General features: G+C 40.1%; 3 protein-coding genes and 1 pseudogene across 3 annotated transcripts; 1 reads left to right on the top strand and 3 right to left on the bottom strand.

Moving 5' to 3' along the window:
• Window positions 1–740: 740 nt before the first annotated feature.
• Window positions 741–4,445, top strand: LOC132475094 (extracellular calcium-sensing receptor-like; annotated as a pseudogene).
• Window positions 4,446–4,796: 351 nt separating this feature from the next.
• Window positions 4,797–7,974, bottom strand: LOC132475093 (extracellular calcium-sensing receptor). The gene is made up of 6 exons (XM_060076069.1): window positions 7,886–7,974; window positions 7,464–7,749; window positions 6,762–7,334; window positions 6,268–6,390; window positions 5,913–6,036; window positions 4,797–5,710 (listed from the first exon to the last, which is right to left on the bottom strand). Exons 1-6 carry the CDS (start codon window positions 7,972–7,974, stop codon window positions 4,797–4,799), a joined length of 2,109 nt encoding a protein of 702 aa, XP_059932052.1.
• A 1,428-nt stretch (window positions 7,975–9,402) lies between these two features.
• On the bottom strand, window positions 9,403–13,512 carry LOC132475092 (extracellular calcium-sensing receptor-like). Its single transcript, XM_060076068.1, has 6 exons — window positions 13,313–13,512; window positions 11,962–12,226; window positions 11,062–11,862; window positions 10,674–10,904; window positions 10,437–10,560; window positions 9,403–10,316 (listed from the first exon to the last, which is right to left on the bottom strand). Exons 1-6 carry the CDS (start codon window positions 13,510–13,512, stop codon window positions 9,403–9,405), a joined length of 2,535 nt encoding a protein of 844 aa, XP_059932051.1.
• A 1,191-nt stretch (window positions 13,513–14,703) lies between these two features.
• On the bottom strand, window positions 14,704–17,850 carry LOC132475091 (extracellular calcium-sensing receptor-like). The gene is made up of 6 exons (XM_060076067.1): window positions 17,774–17,850; window positions 17,206–17,470; window positions 16,305–17,105; window positions 15,952–16,182; window positions 15,713–15,836; window positions 14,704–15,617 (listed from the first exon to the last, which is right to left on the bottom strand). The coding sequence occupies exons 1-6, from the start codon at window positions 17,848–17,850 to the stop codon at window positions 14,704–14,706; spliced, it is 2,412 nt and encodes an 803-aa protein (XP_059932050.1).
• Window positions 17,851–19,011: the final 1,161 nt, after the last annotated feature.

The following is a 19,011-nucleotide window of genomic DNA, read 5'->3' as shown; positions in this document are numbered from 1 at the left end:
TAAATCATATATTATGGAATAAAAGATGGAGAAATCATAATAAGGGAATATAATTTAAAGAGTGATTAAAAAAATAAATAAAAAGTTTTACATTTTTATCACAGTTTTGATGACCCACAATTGGGAAGATGGAATTTAATACAACCTTTGATTGATGAAGAATAATAAATACAGAGGGGCTGTATAAAAAAATAAAAAAAAACACATTCTCATAACTGGGCGGTTCTCTAATGTTAATATTCACAAGTCAGAGGTATATAAATGAATACTTGGAATACGATTGCCATTTACATCCTGTCATGTGGAAGCCAAGTAGTCTTTTGAATAATCTATGTGTTTAAATATATACTAGACTATAATAATCTTTATGAATATTTAGTAGCAGTTATGGCTCGCATTGCTGCCATGATTCTTCTTCTATCAGTAATATTCCTTTTCAATGACCTCAATGTAAGTTCAGCTGCCCTCTTCACTGACTGTGCTTACATCGGAGAAGAAGAGTCAAACAGTTTTTACCAAGGCGGAGATGTTGTGGTAGGGGGTGTCTTTCCTCTACACTACACCCGTGTGTCTTCTCTTCCACTGTACTCATCCAAACCAGAACCTGGCTCATACAAGTTGTAAGCCAACATTTCGAGCATCTAAAATTGTCTGTTTCCCTATGCATGCATGATTTGTTTTACCTGTCGAGTGTGCATCTAATTAACGTTAACAAAATGATTAGTTTCAGTGCACGCGCCATGCGTTGGATGCAGACCATGACCTTTGCTATCAGGGAGATCAACCAGCGCAGTGACTTGCTGCCTGAGCTGAGGCTGGGGTTCCACATCAGAGACAGCTGTAACGAGGTCCCCGTGTCTCTGAAGGCCTCCCTGCTTCTAGTGAATGGACAGCCGGGCCCCCCAGCCACCGGGAATGGGAGTCTGGAGGCAGTCGGGGAGCTTTCTGGCAAGGTGGATCTGATCAGTCTAGCCTCCAGGTCTCCAGTGTTAGGTTGTGCCGATGTCACCAGGTCCCCGTCTCCTGTAATCATAGGAGATGCATCCTCTGGTGTGTCGATGGCTGTGCTTAGAAGTCTGGGCCCCTTTCAGATCCCCCTGGTGAGACTTTATGGAACAAAGTTCCTTTTGTCGTATTTGTCAGATAACTCATCATATTTATCATATTAATTGCATACTATCCCAATATATTTGAACAATAGCTTTGTATATATTGTGCTAAACATTTACACGTTAAAATTAATTTAATATTTATAATGTACATTTCAGAAAATAAGACGAAAAATACATAATTGATTTGAAGTAAAACAGGCAAACTTAATCCTCTGTTTGTCCCTCAACTAGGTGAGCTACTTTGCCTCCTGCAGCTGTCTGAGTGAGCAGACAGAGTTTCCCATGTTCATGCGCACCATGCCCAGCGATGCCTTCCAGGTCAGAGCCCTGGCCCGCTTGGTCAGCCACTTCGGCTGGACCTGGGTGGGGGTCCTTGGCCAGGAGTCTGACTATGCACGCTTTGCCGTACAGCTCTTTCTCCAGGAGTCCTCATTGTATGGCGTGTGTGCTGCCTATGTTCACCACTTTCCCGTAGTTCTGAGTCAGAAGCCTCTGGATAAGCTCCTTGATATCATTCAGGTAAATATCATTCAGAGGATCGATAGGATAACAGTATAAAGGTTTCATACGTTTACATTTGTGATGGAATAAAAGACTGTACAACAAACAAGTTATTTACACTCCTCAAATAAACAAGTTATGCAATATTGCTGTTTTGTAATCATTCAATTTGAGGAAGACATTTGAATAACAGCAATTAAAATGTCCTTTCTGAAGTTCAAGTTTTTGTCAAATACTTCTCGTACTTCTCTTTTGATACTCTGTGGCCAGACTCTTTTTATATATAATTTATTATTGTTTTAACAGGGGTCATCTTCAAAGGTCATAATCAACTTCTGCAGTGAGACAGAAGTGCAAAGCATCATGAGAGCCATTCGACAGCGAAACATCACAGGCATTCAGTGGATCGCGGGCGAGGCCTGGGCCACAGTTAAGTCCCTCTGGGAGGAGTTTGGCGACCTCTTGAGCGGCACCTTGGGCTTCGGTATTCGCAGAGCCGAAGAAATTCCAGGGTTGAAGCAGCATCTGTCCAGGCTTCGACGGTCTAACCTCCAAGACTCGGCGTTCCTCACAGAGTTCTGGGAAGAGTCACTTAACTGCAGACTGAACGGCTCTGTGAACACACATTCTCACATGGTCAACCATCTGGATCGAAAGCCTTGCACTGGCATGGAGGATTTAAACGACGTGTACTCTGCCTTCTCAGATGTGAGCCAGCTCAGGGTGTCGTATAACGTGTACAAGGCTGTGTATTTGGTGGCCCATGCACTGCAGAGAATGAGTGACTGTGAGGCGGGGCAGGGGCCCTTTGTGAACGGCACCTGTGGAAAACCTCAAAGTCTAGAGCCGTGGCAGGTGTGGCGACACCTACTTTCATTGATATGATTTGTATGTGAAGTAGTTAAAATGTAATGTTATATTTTTTAAGAAATACATAGATTATTTATTATCAAAAAATATTTGAGTCAATGTAATAAATATTTTTGATCCCTAAATGTAGCTGTTCCACTACATGAAGAATACTAAGTTCTCCATATTGGGTGAAAAAGTGGACTTTGATCATAACGGTGACCCCATCGCTTCGTATGACCTCATGAACTGGCGAAGGGAGCAGGATGGCTCTCTGCAGCTGCTGAAGGTGGGCTTTTACGATGCCTCCCTGTCTCCTGAGCTCAGCCTTGTGGTGAATGAATCTGCCATTCAGTGGCCTGTTGGACAACAGGTGTGTTCTCGTCAAATCCCCCCCAGGCCCCCTCTTCCTCCCAGAATGTTATGTGTTCATTTAATAAATGCATTCGGCAATCTGCTGCTGTTGGTTTTATATCTATTGGATATTGTATTATTCCACCTTCAACGATCATTTCACAAGTCTACAAAAATCAAAAATGAAGACAATAATAAAGATTGGTTTTCTTTAAAAATAATGTATCATGTTTATTTACACTGAACTTTCTGTAGCACTACAGCAATTGTTTAGCCTGTACCGGCATCATAAAGAGGTCCTTTCTAATGAGTTAGGTTTAAAGTAAATTCAAGTGGTACCCTTGCCAGCCACCAAACAAAAATAAACCAGTTGTATCCAGTCCAGGGCCCTCTCTGAGTGGCTTGTTTTGCCTCTCAGGCGGTCCGGTCTGTGTGCAGTGAGAGCTGCCCACCAGGGAAGCGTGTAGCCAGGAGGAAGGGGAAGCCTGTCTGCTGCTTTGACTGTGTCACCTGTGCTGAAGGGGCGGTCAGCAACAACACCGGTGGGTTATGTTCTTTGAGTCCCATCTATCACTTTCATTTTTTTTTCTGTTTATAAGAATGAGTTTTTTTCCTTCTCTCTCTTCTACCAGATTCTTTGGACTGCACACGGTGCCCAGAAGACATGTGGCCTAACGACATGAGAAACCTCTGCCACCAAAAGAATGTTGAGTTCTTGTCTTACCAGGAGCCGATGGGTATTGTTCTATGTGCTGGATCAGTTCTTGGAGCTTGTTTATCTCTCCTTGTTCTGGTTATGTTCTATAAACACAGGGCCACACCCGTTGTCCGGGCAAACAACATGGAACTGAGCTTCTTCCTTCTGCTATTCATGGCCACCTGTTTCCTTATTGGGCTTTTGTTCATTGGTGAACCCTCTGATTTGCTGTGCCGAATTCGGTACCCAGCATTCGGCATCAGCTTTGCTCTCTGCATCTCCTGCCTCCTGGCTAAGACAGTAGTGGTCCTAATGGCTTTCAGGGCCACATTGCCAGGAAGTGGTGTTATGAAGTGGTTCGGACCCAGTCAGCAAAGAGCAAGTGTGCTTGTGTGTACGGTGGTCCAGGTAAAATAGCGTTAAATTAAAATCAAATGTAAATTAATCGATAGATGAAATAGACTAGATCAACAGTATCAATTACACTGTCCCATCTTTCCACTATTCAGGGCTCGATCTGTCTTATCTGGCTGCTCACCTATCCGCCTTTCACCAATAGCAACACAGGCTACCTCAGGAACACCATCATCATTGAGTGTGCTACCGGCTCGGAGGTCGGCTTCTGGTGTGTTCTCGGCTACATCGGCCTGTTGGCATGCCTGTGCTTCTTCATGGCGTTTTTGGCCCGTGAGTTACCTGACAATTTTAATGAAGCTAAATTCATTACGTTCAGCATGCTCATTTTCTTTGCGGTGTGGATCACTTTCATTCCCGTCTACGTGAGCACTGCCGGTAAATACACCGTGGCTGTGCATATTTTTGCGATTCTGGCTTCTGCTTATGGTCTTCTGTTTTGTATTTTTGCTCCAAAGTGCTACATTATCATTTTCAAGCCAGCAAAAAACAGCAAGAAAAATATTATGCGGAAATGAAGACATTAACATAAGGATGCTTATATTTCAAAATAAATACATAAATAGATGATATTTTAATTTTTCATATCTGTCTTGTACGGGTTGTGCATTGAAAAATGTGCTGCATACACTATATCATATTCATATTTAATTAAAACTACACCCTTTAGATACTTATTAACTGTTTTTTTCAAATGTCCCTCAGCTCTAATTTGCTATGCCCCAATTAAGCTTACCATTATACATCAGCCCATACTAATAAATTATCAAAAAAACATGTTTCGATTCCTTCCTATACCATAAAAAACTGCTCATGGGAATAAAAAAAGGAGCCAACAGGGGAATTCATATATTGTATTTACTTACAATTCAGACTTTATTATTTACAGTTTTCCCTATGACATGTTTCTTTGTATTTTGCTCGGGTTTAATTAATATTATGTAACATTTAGGTGCAAAAATACTGATCAACAAGCCAAAGGCAGAAGACAAAATAGCAAAGATCTCTACAGCTACAGTGAACTTTCCTGGAGAGCTGATATAAGCAGGGATGAAGGTGATCCAGACGGCACAGAATATCAACATGCTGAAGGTGATGAACTTTGCCTCATTGAAGTTATCAGGCAGTTTCCTTGCCAGAAATGCAAGAACCAAACATATTGCAGCAAGGATTCCTATATAACCTAAAACAGCATAGTATGCAGTCTCAGAACCGGGGTTGCATTCTAGCACTATCTTTGTATTGCTATACCTGAACACCATATCTGGAAAAGGTGGGTTGAATCTCAGCCATAAAATGCATACAACGACCTGAACCAATGTGCATGAGCAAACGATTAGTCTTTGCTGGGCAGGGCCGAACTTCCCTGACACTATACTGCCAGGCAACGTGGCCTTGAAGGCCATCACTACCACAATGGTTTTCCCCAGAACACAGGACATGCAGAGGGCAAAGGTTACCCCGAAGGCCGTGTGTCGCAACATGCAGGTCCAAACAGTGGGCCTGCCGATGAAGGTGAGGGGGCAGAGGAAGCAAAGAAAGAGTGAGAACAACAAGAGGCAGCTGAGGTCAAAGTTACTGGCCTTTATGACAGGAGTCTCTCTGTGGTAGAGGAAGATGGACACAGTGGACAGAGACAGAACAGCCCCCATCAGGGACACCACTGTCAAGGCTATTCCCATTGGCTCGTGATAGGACAGGTACTCAATGGTTTTCAGAAGGCACTCGTCACGTCCCTCATTGGACCAGTATTCCCGTAGACAGGGTGTGCAGTCAGTTGCACCTGTAAGGCAAATACAGCTCTAATATGTGAGATGATTGTTGTAAATGCAACAATTCCACAGCAAAATTCATCTATATATATTGGGGATATCTGGCTCAACACATAATACCATGAAGCTGTTGAACTAATGGTAACTTTCATTGTCTGAGATCAGCATTAGGAACGATATTCATTACGACGAGCCTTCGCTCCATGAGTATACCTGTTGAATTAGCTATGGCCCCTTCTGCACATGGTATGCAGTCAAAACAGCAGATACTCTGTCCCTTAATTTGAGCCTTCCTGGAACCCGCTGGACACACATTTGAGCACACTGAATCTGGAACCTAAAAGGTGAGAAGAGAAAAAAAAAGAAAGCATATGGGTTCTTGTGAAGTTCATGGTGAACACGTTTGACATTTGATTCCTCATACAATCACAGCGTGACTGCATGGAAACTGGATCAATTTCACAATCACCATCTTTCCAGTTCTCCAGACAATTTGCTCTTCCTGGATTTTGAGTTCATATGCAATGTGAGAAGTGGAGGTAAAGTTTCCCACTGTCACGTGTTGAACCTTCCCTTCCCTCATCTGCCAGTTAATAATGTCGTACGACGCAGGGGGGTCCCCATTCTGGTCGAAAAACACAGTGTCTCCAAACATGTCGGTAAAATGAATACCCTGTAGACGTTCACTGACCTGGAAGCAAAAGGGTTGGACTAAAAATAAGCATGGGCTATCTTTTGTCTTATTTAAGTTACCCATAATGGCATTGATATTTAAATTGTTTTTAATTCGTCAAACGAATCACTCACCTCTTTGGGCAGAATTTGTGATACGTCTAAACATGGCTTGACTCGTTTCTTTCCGACTGGTTGGCAAAATAAAACATAGTGGAGGGCGTAAGCGACAGCGTACACAGCCTTGTAAACATTGTAGGACACTCTAAGCTGCGTGACATCGAAGAAGGCATTCTGCGACGCCCTTAATGATTCATTTCCATGGCATTTTTTACTTTTCTCTGTGGGATTCACAGAGAGTGCACCCACTGAGGGGGGACTACATCCCACCACCACCTCCCAGAAATCATTCACAAAGGCAGAACTTCGGCCTGTGTAAGGGCTAAGGTCCATTAGGAAAGGTCCCAACTTTGGAATGGACATCTTTCGGACCACGAATCCTATCGAGCCGCCAAAAGAGTGATACATTTCAGGTGTGGAGGGACGCGCCGCTGTAATCCAGGCCTCGCTCGCTATCCACTGAATGCCGGTGATGTTATGCCTAACAATCTCTTTCATCAGGGGGTAAAGGTCGCCCTCAGGAACAAAAGCCAGGATCACTTTTACAGTTGAGCGTTTGATCATTTTGACGACAGCAAGGATCTTATCGCTTTTGTATGTGCGCAGGACCGTTCCCACGAATGAAATACAAACCCCCATCTTTTCAACCTCTTCCCTAAAGGCCAGTATCCCGTTTCGCCCATAATCATTGTCTGACTGAATGGCCCCGATCCACTGCCAGCCGAAGCGTTTGACCAGCGCTGCCAAAGCTTTAGCTTGGAAGAAATCACTGGGGATTGTGCGGAAAAAGGTTGGATATTTAGCTCTGTTACTCAGGCAGGCACACGTTGAGAAGTAACTAACCTATAGGGGGAAAACAATAAGTGGATTAATATGAACCATACCTTCATCATCTGAGAAAAAGTATGGACCTGGACTAATAGCATACAACATTTTAACATACATACTTATAATAATTCATAACAAGCTTACTATTGGAACTTGAAATGGCCCGAAGGTCCCCGCCAATATTAAAGACTGCGATGATCCTGATTCTGCTATCAGGGCAGTCAGAGGCGGACGACATGCAGAAGTGGATTCATTCTCCTCTGTCCTACTCACTAGTGTCAACGCAGCACGTAGTGTATTGGTAGGTGAGGCACATGAGTTAAGGATGTTATAGCCTAGAGAAATGTTAGGCAGTATTGTTGGACTATTGTTGATTTCCTCGATTGCAAAGATCATCACTTGAGTCCACCGAAAAGCACGCAAATCAAATCTAAGGAGAAAAGTAAAAAGCAATTACACAAAATCAAGTAGTAAGTTCAGAGATTATACTTAATATACAGTATTGAGGTTAGGAGAGATAACATGAGAGGATTAAATTAAATATACATGCAAATAGCAATACTTACCCTGCACATTTTACATTCAGTGGTTTTCTCTCAAAAGTGGGCATGCTGCTGATTTGTTTATTCAAAATAGGAAAAATTCCCCCAATCATCACATCCCCCTTTTGAAATAAGGTACTCATGTCAAAACTGTCAATCAATTCACAAGCCAAGGCTGACTTCAACCAAAATATAAAACACAAGTTCAACATGGCCTTCGTTGATTTAAACATGCCTGTCTAGCATTTTGTGAGAGCGATCACTCTCTTATACCTTGATACAGGAGGAGATGTGCTTAATAAAGGATGCGCAATTACCCCATGGGAATATCACTATAAGATTAGCCCATGTCGGTTGACCAGAGAATTTCTGTTGCTGTGTTATAATCATATGCATCTGCTGATGGAATTATATGAACACACACATACAAACACAACTATCACAAACACACCAACACGCACTCACACACGCACGCACAAACACACACACACGCACGCACGCACGCACGCACGCACGCACGCACGCACGCACGCACGCACGCACGCACGCACGCACGCACGCACGCACACAGGATAGGGCTGTATTTTTGTATTCCTTGTGCTTTCTAGGTTATGGAACAGTGTTTGTACTAGCAATTTTCGACTTTGGAGCTAGAGAACATTATGGCTGATCTATGCTCCTTTCCTATTCCTTTGTTAAGGAAGAGGAAATATTAATATCATATTGTGTGTTTAAATCATTATATATATATACATATATATGCAAACAGAAATTGCAGTATGATATTTATCTTTCCTATCTATATAATATCCAGATAATATACATTATATGTCCAACAGATTCTGAGACTTTCCATCTGAAATTAAAATAAATTACAAATTTCTATAAGACATTTATTGTTGAATTACAGACGCAACAAGTGTGCACTACATTATAGTGTCCAGAATCATCTCGGTTTACATGTAGATAGAATAATAAAATGACAATGTTTCAGACATGTTGCAGGTATTTTATTGTGAAATTACATGGAAAACTTCTAGACCTCTACAAATACACTTACTAACATTTGAAGGTGACATCATTGATATCACCTGTTCGTCTATAAAATATACATTTAAAAAAGGACAACATTATATATCTATCATATATATGTTTAATATAACATTTGAAATGATAATCATGTTTATATTTCCTATACAAATGTGAATAAACCATTATATCATACAACGGGTGGCTTAAATCCAGAGATCTGATTGGTTCATAACTGTTGTATAATGAGCGTATACGTAACTGCTATGACGCCCAATCATTTTGTGAAAGTTTGCATATCACTCCGCGCCTGGAAGTAGAAATGGTTACAAAGAAATGGTTACAAAGTATAGTATCGGCCCTCCGCTGCGCGTCGGGCCGAACAACACCCCTTAACAGTGGTATAATGAGCACATACCACAGCCTGTCGTGATCTATTGCTTAAATATAACATTTGAAATGATAGTATACATCATCATGTTTATATTTCCTATACAAATGTGAATAAATCATTACATACCTTTGCTTTGCATCTTACTCTTGATATGCTTTTTTGAATTTTGTTCTGGCTTGAAAATAATAATATAGCATTTTGGTACAAATATGCATATTAACAAGCCAAAGGTGGAAGCCAGAATTGCAAATATCTCCACGGCTACAGTAAACTTCCCAGGAGAACTGACATAAGCAGGGATAAAGGCGATCCAAACAGCACAGAATATCACCATGCTGAAGGTGATGAACTTCGCCTCATTGAAACTATCAGGCAGCTTTCTGGCTAGAAAAGCCAGTATGAAACATAACAAAGCCAGGAGTCCTATATACCCTAACACAGCCCAGAAACCTATAGGGGATCCTAAGGCACATTCTAAAACAATTTTATCCTTAAAGGACCGAACATTTCTGTTAGGAAATGGAGGGTTAATTGTTAGCCAAAGAATACAAATAACAACCTGTATGAGAGTGAAAGCCAATACACTGAGTCTCTGCTGAGTTGGACCAAACCATTTCATAGCATTGCTGCTTGGTAGTGTAGCCCTGAAGGCCATCAACACCACTATCGTTTTCCCCAGAACACAAGAGATACAGAGGACAAAGGTGATCCCAAACGCTGTGTGGCGAAGCATACAGGACCATTCTGAGGGACGGCCAATGAAGGTCAGAGAACACAGGAAACACAGTTTTAAAGAGAGAAGCAGCAGGAAACTCAGTTCAGAGTTGTTAGCCCTGACAATAGGTGTTTCTTTATGAACTAAGAAAATTATGAATATTAAAATTGACAAAAATACACCAAAGCAAGTAAATGCTGTTAATATAGTCCCCATGATTTCTGGGAAGGAAAGGAATTCAGTTGGTTTTGGAATGCACTTGTCCTTTTTGTCATTTGGCCAAAATTCAGCAGTGCACAAAAAGCAATCTGATGAATCTGAAAGAGATTTAATATCATACCCAATATGTAAATAAAATAAATTAATGATCAATAGCACTCATTTCAGTCACATTTAGGCTCATCATGCAAGTGAGCTTTAGAAAATACTTATCCTACCTGTCTCATTACTTATGCCTCCCTCTGGGCATTCAAAGCAATCAAAGCAGCACACAGGCGCATGTTTATTAACGGCCTTGCGACTTCCGGCAGGGCATGCATCCCGGCAAACAGACTTTGGAGGCTAAAAGAGGCAATAGTAATACAACCTTGATAATATACATATCAAATCATTCACCTAGTAGACATTCTGAGGAATAAAGTCACTGAAACTGTATTTGTTTTGTTATATGTTACCTCAGTACTGTTAAGGGCCCATACAATGGTTGTGTTAGGTATAAACCTGAATCTGTGTTCTTCAGGCAAAGAGCTATCATATTGCCCAATGGTAATGACATTCACAGAGCCACCCTCCTTGTACTGCCAATTTAACAGGTCATACTGTGCCGCAGTGTCTCCGTTTTCATCAAAAGATACCTTGTAACCATTAAGTACAGTGAAATCCACCAGCTTCAGGTGTTCCAGTACCTGCACAGAGAATATTCAATGTTATTATGTTATGTGAAAACACTGAAATTGTAAAATATAATATATGCAAGTAATTTAAATTTCATTTCCAAAATAGGATCAAATAAGTCTGTACTTAAGTACACCATACTTATATATTTAACTAAACATACTGTACCTGTTTGGGCTGAACATCAGTGTTGTTTACACAATGTTTTCCTGTGGTGGGATTTAATCCATTTTCACATTGCAATAACGCATTAAGAGCATGTGCAATCGAGTACACAGCTGTGTACACATTTCTCACAGACCTTAATGCTGTGTTTGTGTAGGCACTGGAGATTGTTCTCAGATCCTCCCCCCCAGTACAGAGCTTTGTGGTATTTGATGGAGAGAAGCTGCAGTCGAAGAAACTTTCCCAAAACACTTTGATCATAACACTCTCTGGTTCATCACTTGGTTTCAAGCTCATTAGAAAATCTGCAAGACCTGGAATAATAGACTGAGGCAGAGCAAACCCCATTGCCCCATGTAAGACGTTCTTACTTCCAATGGAAGCCAAATCCACCTGTGAGATCCAAGCTTCACTACCAATCCATTGTTTACGAGGTAAATTGTTTGTGTCTACTTTTTTAAATAACGCTCTCATGTAGGTTAATGACATGTATAGCAGGACTACACTTGATGTGGAGGCTTTGAGTTTCTCTGTTACTTTTTGTTCGGTCTTGATATCATACAAATCAAAGCTGATAGCATATTCTACACAGATACCCTCTACCTTTCCTTGCTTAATGAACTCAGCTGCACCATCAGATGCATATACCTCAGCACTGTGAATTATTCCTACCCACTGCCAGCCAAAATGTTTCATGAGCTGTACCAAAGCCGAAATTTGAAATTGATCGCTGGGAACAGTCCTGAAAAATGTTGGATAGATACGTTTATCACTTAAACAGGCGCACGTTGAAAGGTGGCTGATCTGTAAAAAAGGAAAGTGAAAATAAGTGTTAATCATACTCATTACCACAATTTAAACAAAACAGAGAAATCATGACTCGAAATAGTCTAAATGTCTCACGAGAGGGATATCAAGAACTCCAACTAAAAGGTTTATATTTTTGCTAACACCAGAAGAGGAATGGCCAATCAGTGCCTGGACTCTTTTACTGCAGCTTTCCCCTGATGTTACAGCCTCTATGGCTGCTCTTATCGGGCCATCGCCCCCACAGCCGTTATAGATCCTGTAGCCCAAGGTCACTCCATTGAGAAGGGTTGGGTTTTTGTTAATCTCCTCCACAGTGAAGATGACAGCACGGGCAAACAGCAACTCCCTGGGATTCAGGCTTGACACAATGCAGAAAATATTCAATTAAAACGGATACCTACACAAATGGATACACACAGCAAAAAGAGAATGCTTTGAGAAAAGAAATAGCGTGACATTAAACTTATTTTTGGCATAAATGTCTTACCCAGTGCAAAATAGAGAGGGATATGCATGGTAGCCATGATTATTTGTTGCTTGAGTTGAATCTAGAGAGAATATTCCTCCTATAATAAGATCACCATCTTTGGAAAACTCCAAAAAGCCTGTTCGCCCTATCATTCTGCAAGCCTGTTCCTCTGACTTGCTCTTTACAAGTAGTGTAATTAGGATAATGCTGATCAAGCCCATCATGGCAGCCATCTCCTAAACTGTAGCAATCCTTACCTGTGCTAACCTTTATAGTATTTTTGTTCTTGTTGGGAAGATTCCTCAACCAATAGAGATATTTGTATTGCTGACTGCTCTTCAGACCAGGTACAATTTTAAATGTTCTAGTGTTACAGTGTGTATTGACCATTTTAAAAGTGTCAGACTTTTACAAATCACGCAGTAAATGCTTGTAAGCATTTACAGTAAATGCTTGTAAGCATTTACTACTCACAAACACTTCTGAACTAATCAGTTGATTCATCGATTTGATTAATTTTGCCCATTTATTACGAGAAAACATATTGCCTTGGTACTGACATTTTGAAACCTAAAGACTCAATGAGACTTAAAGCCGAAATTAAGCATTATAGGAAGCAAACCTGTTTTTAACAAAGAAAACTCAAAGCATTGCCAAATGAATGGGAGTTAAAAGTGTTGTTTTTGTGAAGTCATCATTACAAGTTATCAAGCCTTGAATGACCTTGTGACATCAAAGGAATGGTTTGGACCAGTGAACAGTACAACAGTAGAGGTGTAAAACTATTCATCAACGTGTAGAACAACTCCCATTCCTTAAATATAATGTACCATTTTTGTTTTAAACAAACTGACTACACCACTGCAGCAATATTTCAGCCTGTACTTGCATCGTAATGAGGCATTTTCTAATGAGCTAGGTTTAATGTAAATTCAAGTTGTGCACTGACAGTGTCAGTGCACAGCGTGTCGCTACATGCAGGTCCAAACAGTGGGCCTGCCGATGAAGGTGAGGGGGCAGAGGAAGCAAAGAAAGAGTGAGAACAACAAGAGGCAGCTGAGGTCAAAGTTACTGAACTTTATGACAGGAGTCTCTCTGTGATAGAGGAAGGTGGACACAGTGGACAGAGACAAAACAGCCCCCATCGGGGACACCACCGTCAAGGCTATTCCCATTGGCTCATGATAGGACAGGTCAAACTCAATGGTCAATGAGTGTCCCTCATTGGACCAGTATTCCCGTGGACAGGGTGTGCAGTCAGTTACACATGTAAGGCACATAAGGCTCTAATATGTGAGATGATTGTTATAAATGCAGAACAACTCCACAGCAATTGCACATCAATATATCAATATATTTGTGTTTATATCAATTTATATATGTATATATATCATATCATTAGATCAATTAATAACAATTTTGAACAATCAATTATTTTTCTTTTTGCTTTGTAGCCTAGACCACATGTGGGCTGGTCTAGACTCTTTATCAGATAAAATGTATCGTACACATTTTTTATCAATTGATATAATTATACGATACCATAATATCTATGAATATATATATATATATATTCTCCTGTGTGTGTGCATTCACAGGTGTGTATGGGTTTTTTGTGTGTGTGGTTGTTCACATAATTCCATCAGCAGTTGCATATTATTACAAAACAGTAATAGTCATTATCTGGTCGACCGACCTTTGCTAAAATGATAGTGTAATTTTGCAGAAAAATGTTATATCGTATATCAATGGGTGTTGGTGTATATATAAACAGACAAATATAGTAAATACACACACTCTAATCACAACTGATATTTATATTTTAAAATAAATCATTTATATATATTTTTTTTTATTTTTATCACTGTACAATTAAATTCATTTTAGGCGTTTGTGACTATTGTACAGAATAAATAAATAGTCATGGTGATATAATAACCATATATGTATAACCGATTCAGAGAGTGTTTTGAATAAATCCATCTTTCAGTCTGAAAATTATAAGAAATGAAGATCTTGGATCGTATAATACATTTGCATAAGATATTGTGGTTTATTGTTGATCTATACATGCAACAAGGGTGCACTACAATATATGGTTCAGAATCATCTTGGTTTAGAAATATAAAGGATAATAGAGGGACAACATTTCAGACTTTTTGATTGTGAAATTACATGGAAGACTTCTTGACCTCTATAAACACAGTAACTCATATCTGTAGGTGACATCATTGGTGTCAACTGTTCCTTGAATCTACATATTTTAAAAAGACAAGATCATCTGTCGTATGAATATTTAATGTATCATTTGAAATCATAGTATGTATATTCATGTTTATATTTCCTATACACATGTGAGTCAATCATTAGATACCTTTGCTTTGCATCTTACTCTTCATATGCTTTTTTGAATTTTGTTCTGGTTTGAAAATAATAATGTAGCATTTAGGTACAAATATGCACAATAACAAGCCAAAGCTGGACGCAAGAATTGCAAATATCTCCACAGCTACAGTGGCCTTTCCAGGAGAACTGACATAAGCAGGGATAAAGGCGATCCAAACAGCACAGAATATCACCATGCTGAAGGTGATGAATTTTGCCTCATTGAAACTATCAGGCAGCTTTCTGGCCAGAAAAGCCAGTATGAAACATAACATAGCTAGGAGTCCTATATAACCTAACACAGCCCAGAACCCTATAGGGGATCCTAAGGCGCATTCTAAAACAATTTTATCTTTAAAAGACTGAACATTTCTGTTTGGAAATGGAGGATTAATTGTTAACCAAAGAATACAAATTAAAACCTGTATTAGAGTGAAAGCCAATACACTGAATCTCTGCTGAGTTGGACCAAACCATTTCATAGCATTACTGCTTGGTAGTGTAGCATTAAAGGCCATCAACACCACTATCGTTTTCCCAAGAATACAAGAGATACAGAGGACAAAGGTGATCCCAAAAGCTGTGTGGCGAAGCATACAGGACCAGTCTGAGGGACGGCCAATGAAGGTCAGAGAACACAGGAAACACAGTTTTAAAGAGAGAAGCAGCAGGAAACTCAGCTCTGAGTTGTTAGCCCTGACAATAGGTGTTTCTCTATGAACCAAGAAAATTATGAATATTAAAATGGACAAAAATACGCCAAAGCAACAAAACACAGTTAATACAATCCCCATGATTTCTGTGAAGGAAAGGAATTCAGTTGGTTTTGGAATGCACTTGTCCTTTTTTTCATTTGGCCAAAATTCAACAGTACACAAAAAGCAGTCTGATGAATCTGAAAGAGAGTTAATACCAAACTTAATATGTTAAGTAGATCGATCAATGGTAATCAGCACTTACTTCTGTACCATTAAGAGTAGAGTATCCTACCTGTGTCATTGCTTATGCCACCCTCTGGGCATTCAAAGCAATCAAAGCAACACACAGGTGCTCGCTTGTTAATGGCCTTGCGACTTCCGGCAGGGCATGCATCCCGGCAAACAGACTTTGGAGGCTAAAAGAGACAATAGTTACACAACTATGAGTAAGTTGCACGAATGGAGTCATACCAATAGAGACATTCTGAGGAATGTAGTCACTGAAACGTTTTGTGTCCAGCTATATGTTACCTCAATGCTGTTAAGGGCCCATACAATTGTTGTGTTAGGTGTAAACCTGAATCTTTGTCCTTCAGGTAAAGAGTTATCATAATGCCCAATGTTAATGACATTCACAGAGTCATCCTCTTTATACTGCCAATTTAAGAGGTCATACTGTGCCACACTGTCTCCGTTTTCATCAAATGATACCTTGTAACCATTCAGTACGGTGAAATCCACCAGCTTCATGTGTTCCAGTATCTGCACAGAGAATAATCAAGGTTATTAGGATATTTGAAAAGAATGAAATTGTAAACTAATATTATATGCACTTAAATACAATTACATTTCTAAAATAGGATTAGATAAGACCAATACTGCACCTGTTTGGGCTGGATATCACTCTTGTTTACACAGTGTTTTCCTGTGGTGGGATTTAATCCATTTTCACATTGCAATAACGCATTAAGAGCATGTGCAATCGAGTACACAGCTGTGTACACATTTCTCACAGACCTTAATGCTGTGTTTGTGTAAGCACTGGAGATTGTTCTTAGATCCTCATCCCCAGTACAGAGCTTTGTGGTATTTGATGGAGAGAAGCTGCAGTCAAAGAAATTTTCCCAAAAAGCTTTGATCATGACACTCTCTGGTTCATCACTCAGTTTCAAGCTCAGAATAAACTCAAGAAGACCAGGAATAATAGACTGAGGTAGAGCAAAACCCAATGCCCCATGTAAGATGTTCTTACTTCCCAGGGAAGCCAAATCTACCTGTGAGATCCAAGCTTCACTACCAATCCATTGTTTACGAGGTAACTTATTCCCGTCTATCAATTTGAACAACTCTCTCATGTAGAATAATGACATGTATAGCAGGACAACGCTTGACGAGGAGGCTTTGAGTTTCTCTGTTACTTTATGTTCTATCTTGGTATCATACATATCAAAGCTAATGACATATTCTACACATATACCCTCTGCCTTTCCTTGCTTAATGAACTCAGCTGCACCATCAGATGCATACACCTCAACACTGTGAATTATTCCTACCCACTGCCAGCCAAAATGTTTCATAAGCTGTACCAAAGCAGAAATTTGAAATTTATCACTTGGTACAGTCCTAAAGAATGTTGGATATAAACGTCTGTCACTTAAACAGGCGCATGTTGAAAGGTGGCTGATCTGTAAACAAAGAAAAGTGAAAACAAGTGTTAATCATACACATTATGACAATAAGACAAAAACATACATCTTTTTAATTAAAAAAAAAATACTTTCTTACTAAAGGGATATCTAGCGGTCCAACTATAAGGTTTACATCTTTGCTAACACCAGAAGAGGAATGGCCAATCAGGGCCTTGACTCTTTTACTGCAGCTTTCCCCTGATGTTACAGCCTCTATGGCTGCTCTCATTGGGCTGTCGCCCTCACAGCCGTTATAGATCCTGTAGCCCAAGGTCACTCCATTGAGCAGGGTTGGGTTTTTGTTGATCTCCTCCACAGTGAAGATGGCAGCACGGGAAAACAGCAACTCCCTGGGATTCAGTCTTGAAATAATGTAATAAATATTCAAGTAAAACAATTTGGAAACATATACAAATGGATACACACGCTATAAATAATCATTCAGTCTATGACAGTCTATTTAGAAAATGTAGCACGAAATTGTAAACAAATTTGCATCCACTTCTTACCCAGTACAAAATACAGAAGGATATGCATGGTAGCCATAATTCTCTGTTACTTGAGTTGAATCTAGAGAGAATATTCCTCCTATAATAAGATCTCCATCTTTGGAAAACTCCAAATAGCCTGTTTGCCCTATCAGTTTGCATGACTGTTCCTCTGACTTGCCCTTTACCAGTAGTGTAATTAGGATAATGCTGATCCAGCCCATCACTGCAACCATGTCCTTGCCTGTAGCCATTCTTACCTGCACTAACCTTTATAGTATCTTTTTTGTTGTTGTGAAGAATACTCAACCAATAGAAATACTTTTATGCCTGACTGCTATTTAGACCAGGCAAAACTCAAATTTTCTTAAAGTGTCGATTTTTTTTTACAAATTGTCAAAAAATACATACATATATTGTGGTTTTGGTGCAAGTCATCATTAAAGTCATTGCGCTGAGAATGACCTTCTGACATCAAAGGAATGGTTTGGTTCTGTAAAAAATACAACAGTGTAGGTGTAAAACTATATATCAATGTGTAGAATTACACACATGAACACTCATTTCTTAATTATGATGTTCCATGTTTGTTTCAAACAAACTGGCAGGATTACTCAAGCAATTTTTAAGCCTATACCAGCACCAAAATGAGGCCTTTACAATGATCTAGGTTTAATGTCAATTCAGGTGGTGCACTTACAGCCACCAAACTAAATTTAACCAGGGTTATTCAGCCCAGGTCCGTCTCTAAATGGCTTCTCAGGCGGTCCGGTCTGTGGTTATTGAGGGCTGCCCACCAAAGAAACGTGTAAGCAGGAGGAAGGGGAAGCCTTGGACTCTGTGAGTTCCATCTCTCACTTTTTTTTTCTCTTTATTATATTGAATTATTGCCTTTCCCACAGAGGGCTCTCCAGCACCAAGTTGGTCACATACCACCACGAAAGTCAGGACATTGACTAGAAATTTGACAGAAAAGAATGGGAGGGGGTCTCTGTGGGTCACAGTGTCCGATCTTTGTCATGATCTTTGGCCCTCCCAAATCAAAACACACTCTTGTCAGCAACCTAGATCACCTTGAACCTTTTGTCAAGTCCCATGCTAGAAACCTTGGTGTCATCCTTGATTCAGAGCTTTGTCTTGACAAGCAAATTTGTGCTGCTGTCAAAAACTGTTTTTACCAGTTACGCGTAATTGCCAAAATCAAACCTTTCCTGTCTCCTAAAGACCTTGAAAAAATCATCCATGCCTTCATTACATCACGGCTGGACTATTGTAATTCCTTATACATAGGCCTACCCCAGTCCCTACTAAACCGCCTTCAGATGGCCCAAAATGCAGCTGCAAGACTGCTGACGGGCACTAAAAAACATGACCACATCACACCAGTTCTTGCCTCCTTGCATTGGCTTCCTGTT

The sequence above is a fragment of the Gadus macrocephalus genome, chromosome 16 (genome assembly GCF_031168955.1).
Source record: "Gadus macrocephalus chromosome 16, ASM3116895v1".
Taxonomy (NCBI): domain Eukaryota; kingdom Metazoa; phylum Chordata; class Actinopteri; order Gadiformes; family Gadidae; genus Gadus; species Gadus macrocephalus.
The sequence above is the reverse complement of the archived record's forward strand: the minus strand, read 5'-3'. Positions and strand labels throughout refer to the sequence as shown.

Coding starts and splice junctions, on each gene's coding strand:
- LOC132475093 (XM_060076069.1), bottom strand. CDS start 7,974: ATGATTGGGGGAATTTTTCCTATTTTGAATAAACAAATCAGCAGCATG. Junction 7,750..7,885: donor CTGAATGTAAAATGTGCAGG/GTAAGTATTGCT, acceptor TTTTCTCCTTAG/ATTTGATTTGCGTGCTTTTC. Junction 7,335..7,463: donor GGCCATTTCAAGTTCCAATA/GTAAGCTTGTTA, acceptor TTCCCCCTATAG/GTTAGTTACTTCTCAACGTG.
- LOC132475092 (XM_060076068.1), bottom strand. CDS start 13,512: ATGGGAATAGCCTTGACGGTGGTGTCCCCGATGGGGGCTGTTTTGTCT. Junction 10,905..11,061: donor CTGATGTTCAGCCCAAACAG/GTACAGTATGTT, acceptor TTCTCTGTGCAG/GTACTGGAACACCTGAAGCT. Junction 10,317..10,436: donor AGGCATAAGTAATGAGACAG/GTAGGATAAGTA, acceptor AATCTCTTTCAG/ATTCATCAGATTGCTTTTTG.
- LOC132475091 (XM_060076067.1), bottom strand. CDS start 17,850: ATGGCTACAGGCAAGGACATGGTTGCAGTGATGGGCTGGATCAGCATT. Junction 17,471..17,773: donor ACACTACTGGTAAAGGGCAA/GTCAGAGGAACA, acceptor CATTATTTCAAG/ACTGAATCCCAGGGAGTTGC. Junction 17,106..17,205: donor GACCGCTAGATATCCCTTTA/GTAAGAAAGTAT, acceptor CTTTGTTTACAG/ATCAGCCACCTTTCAACATG.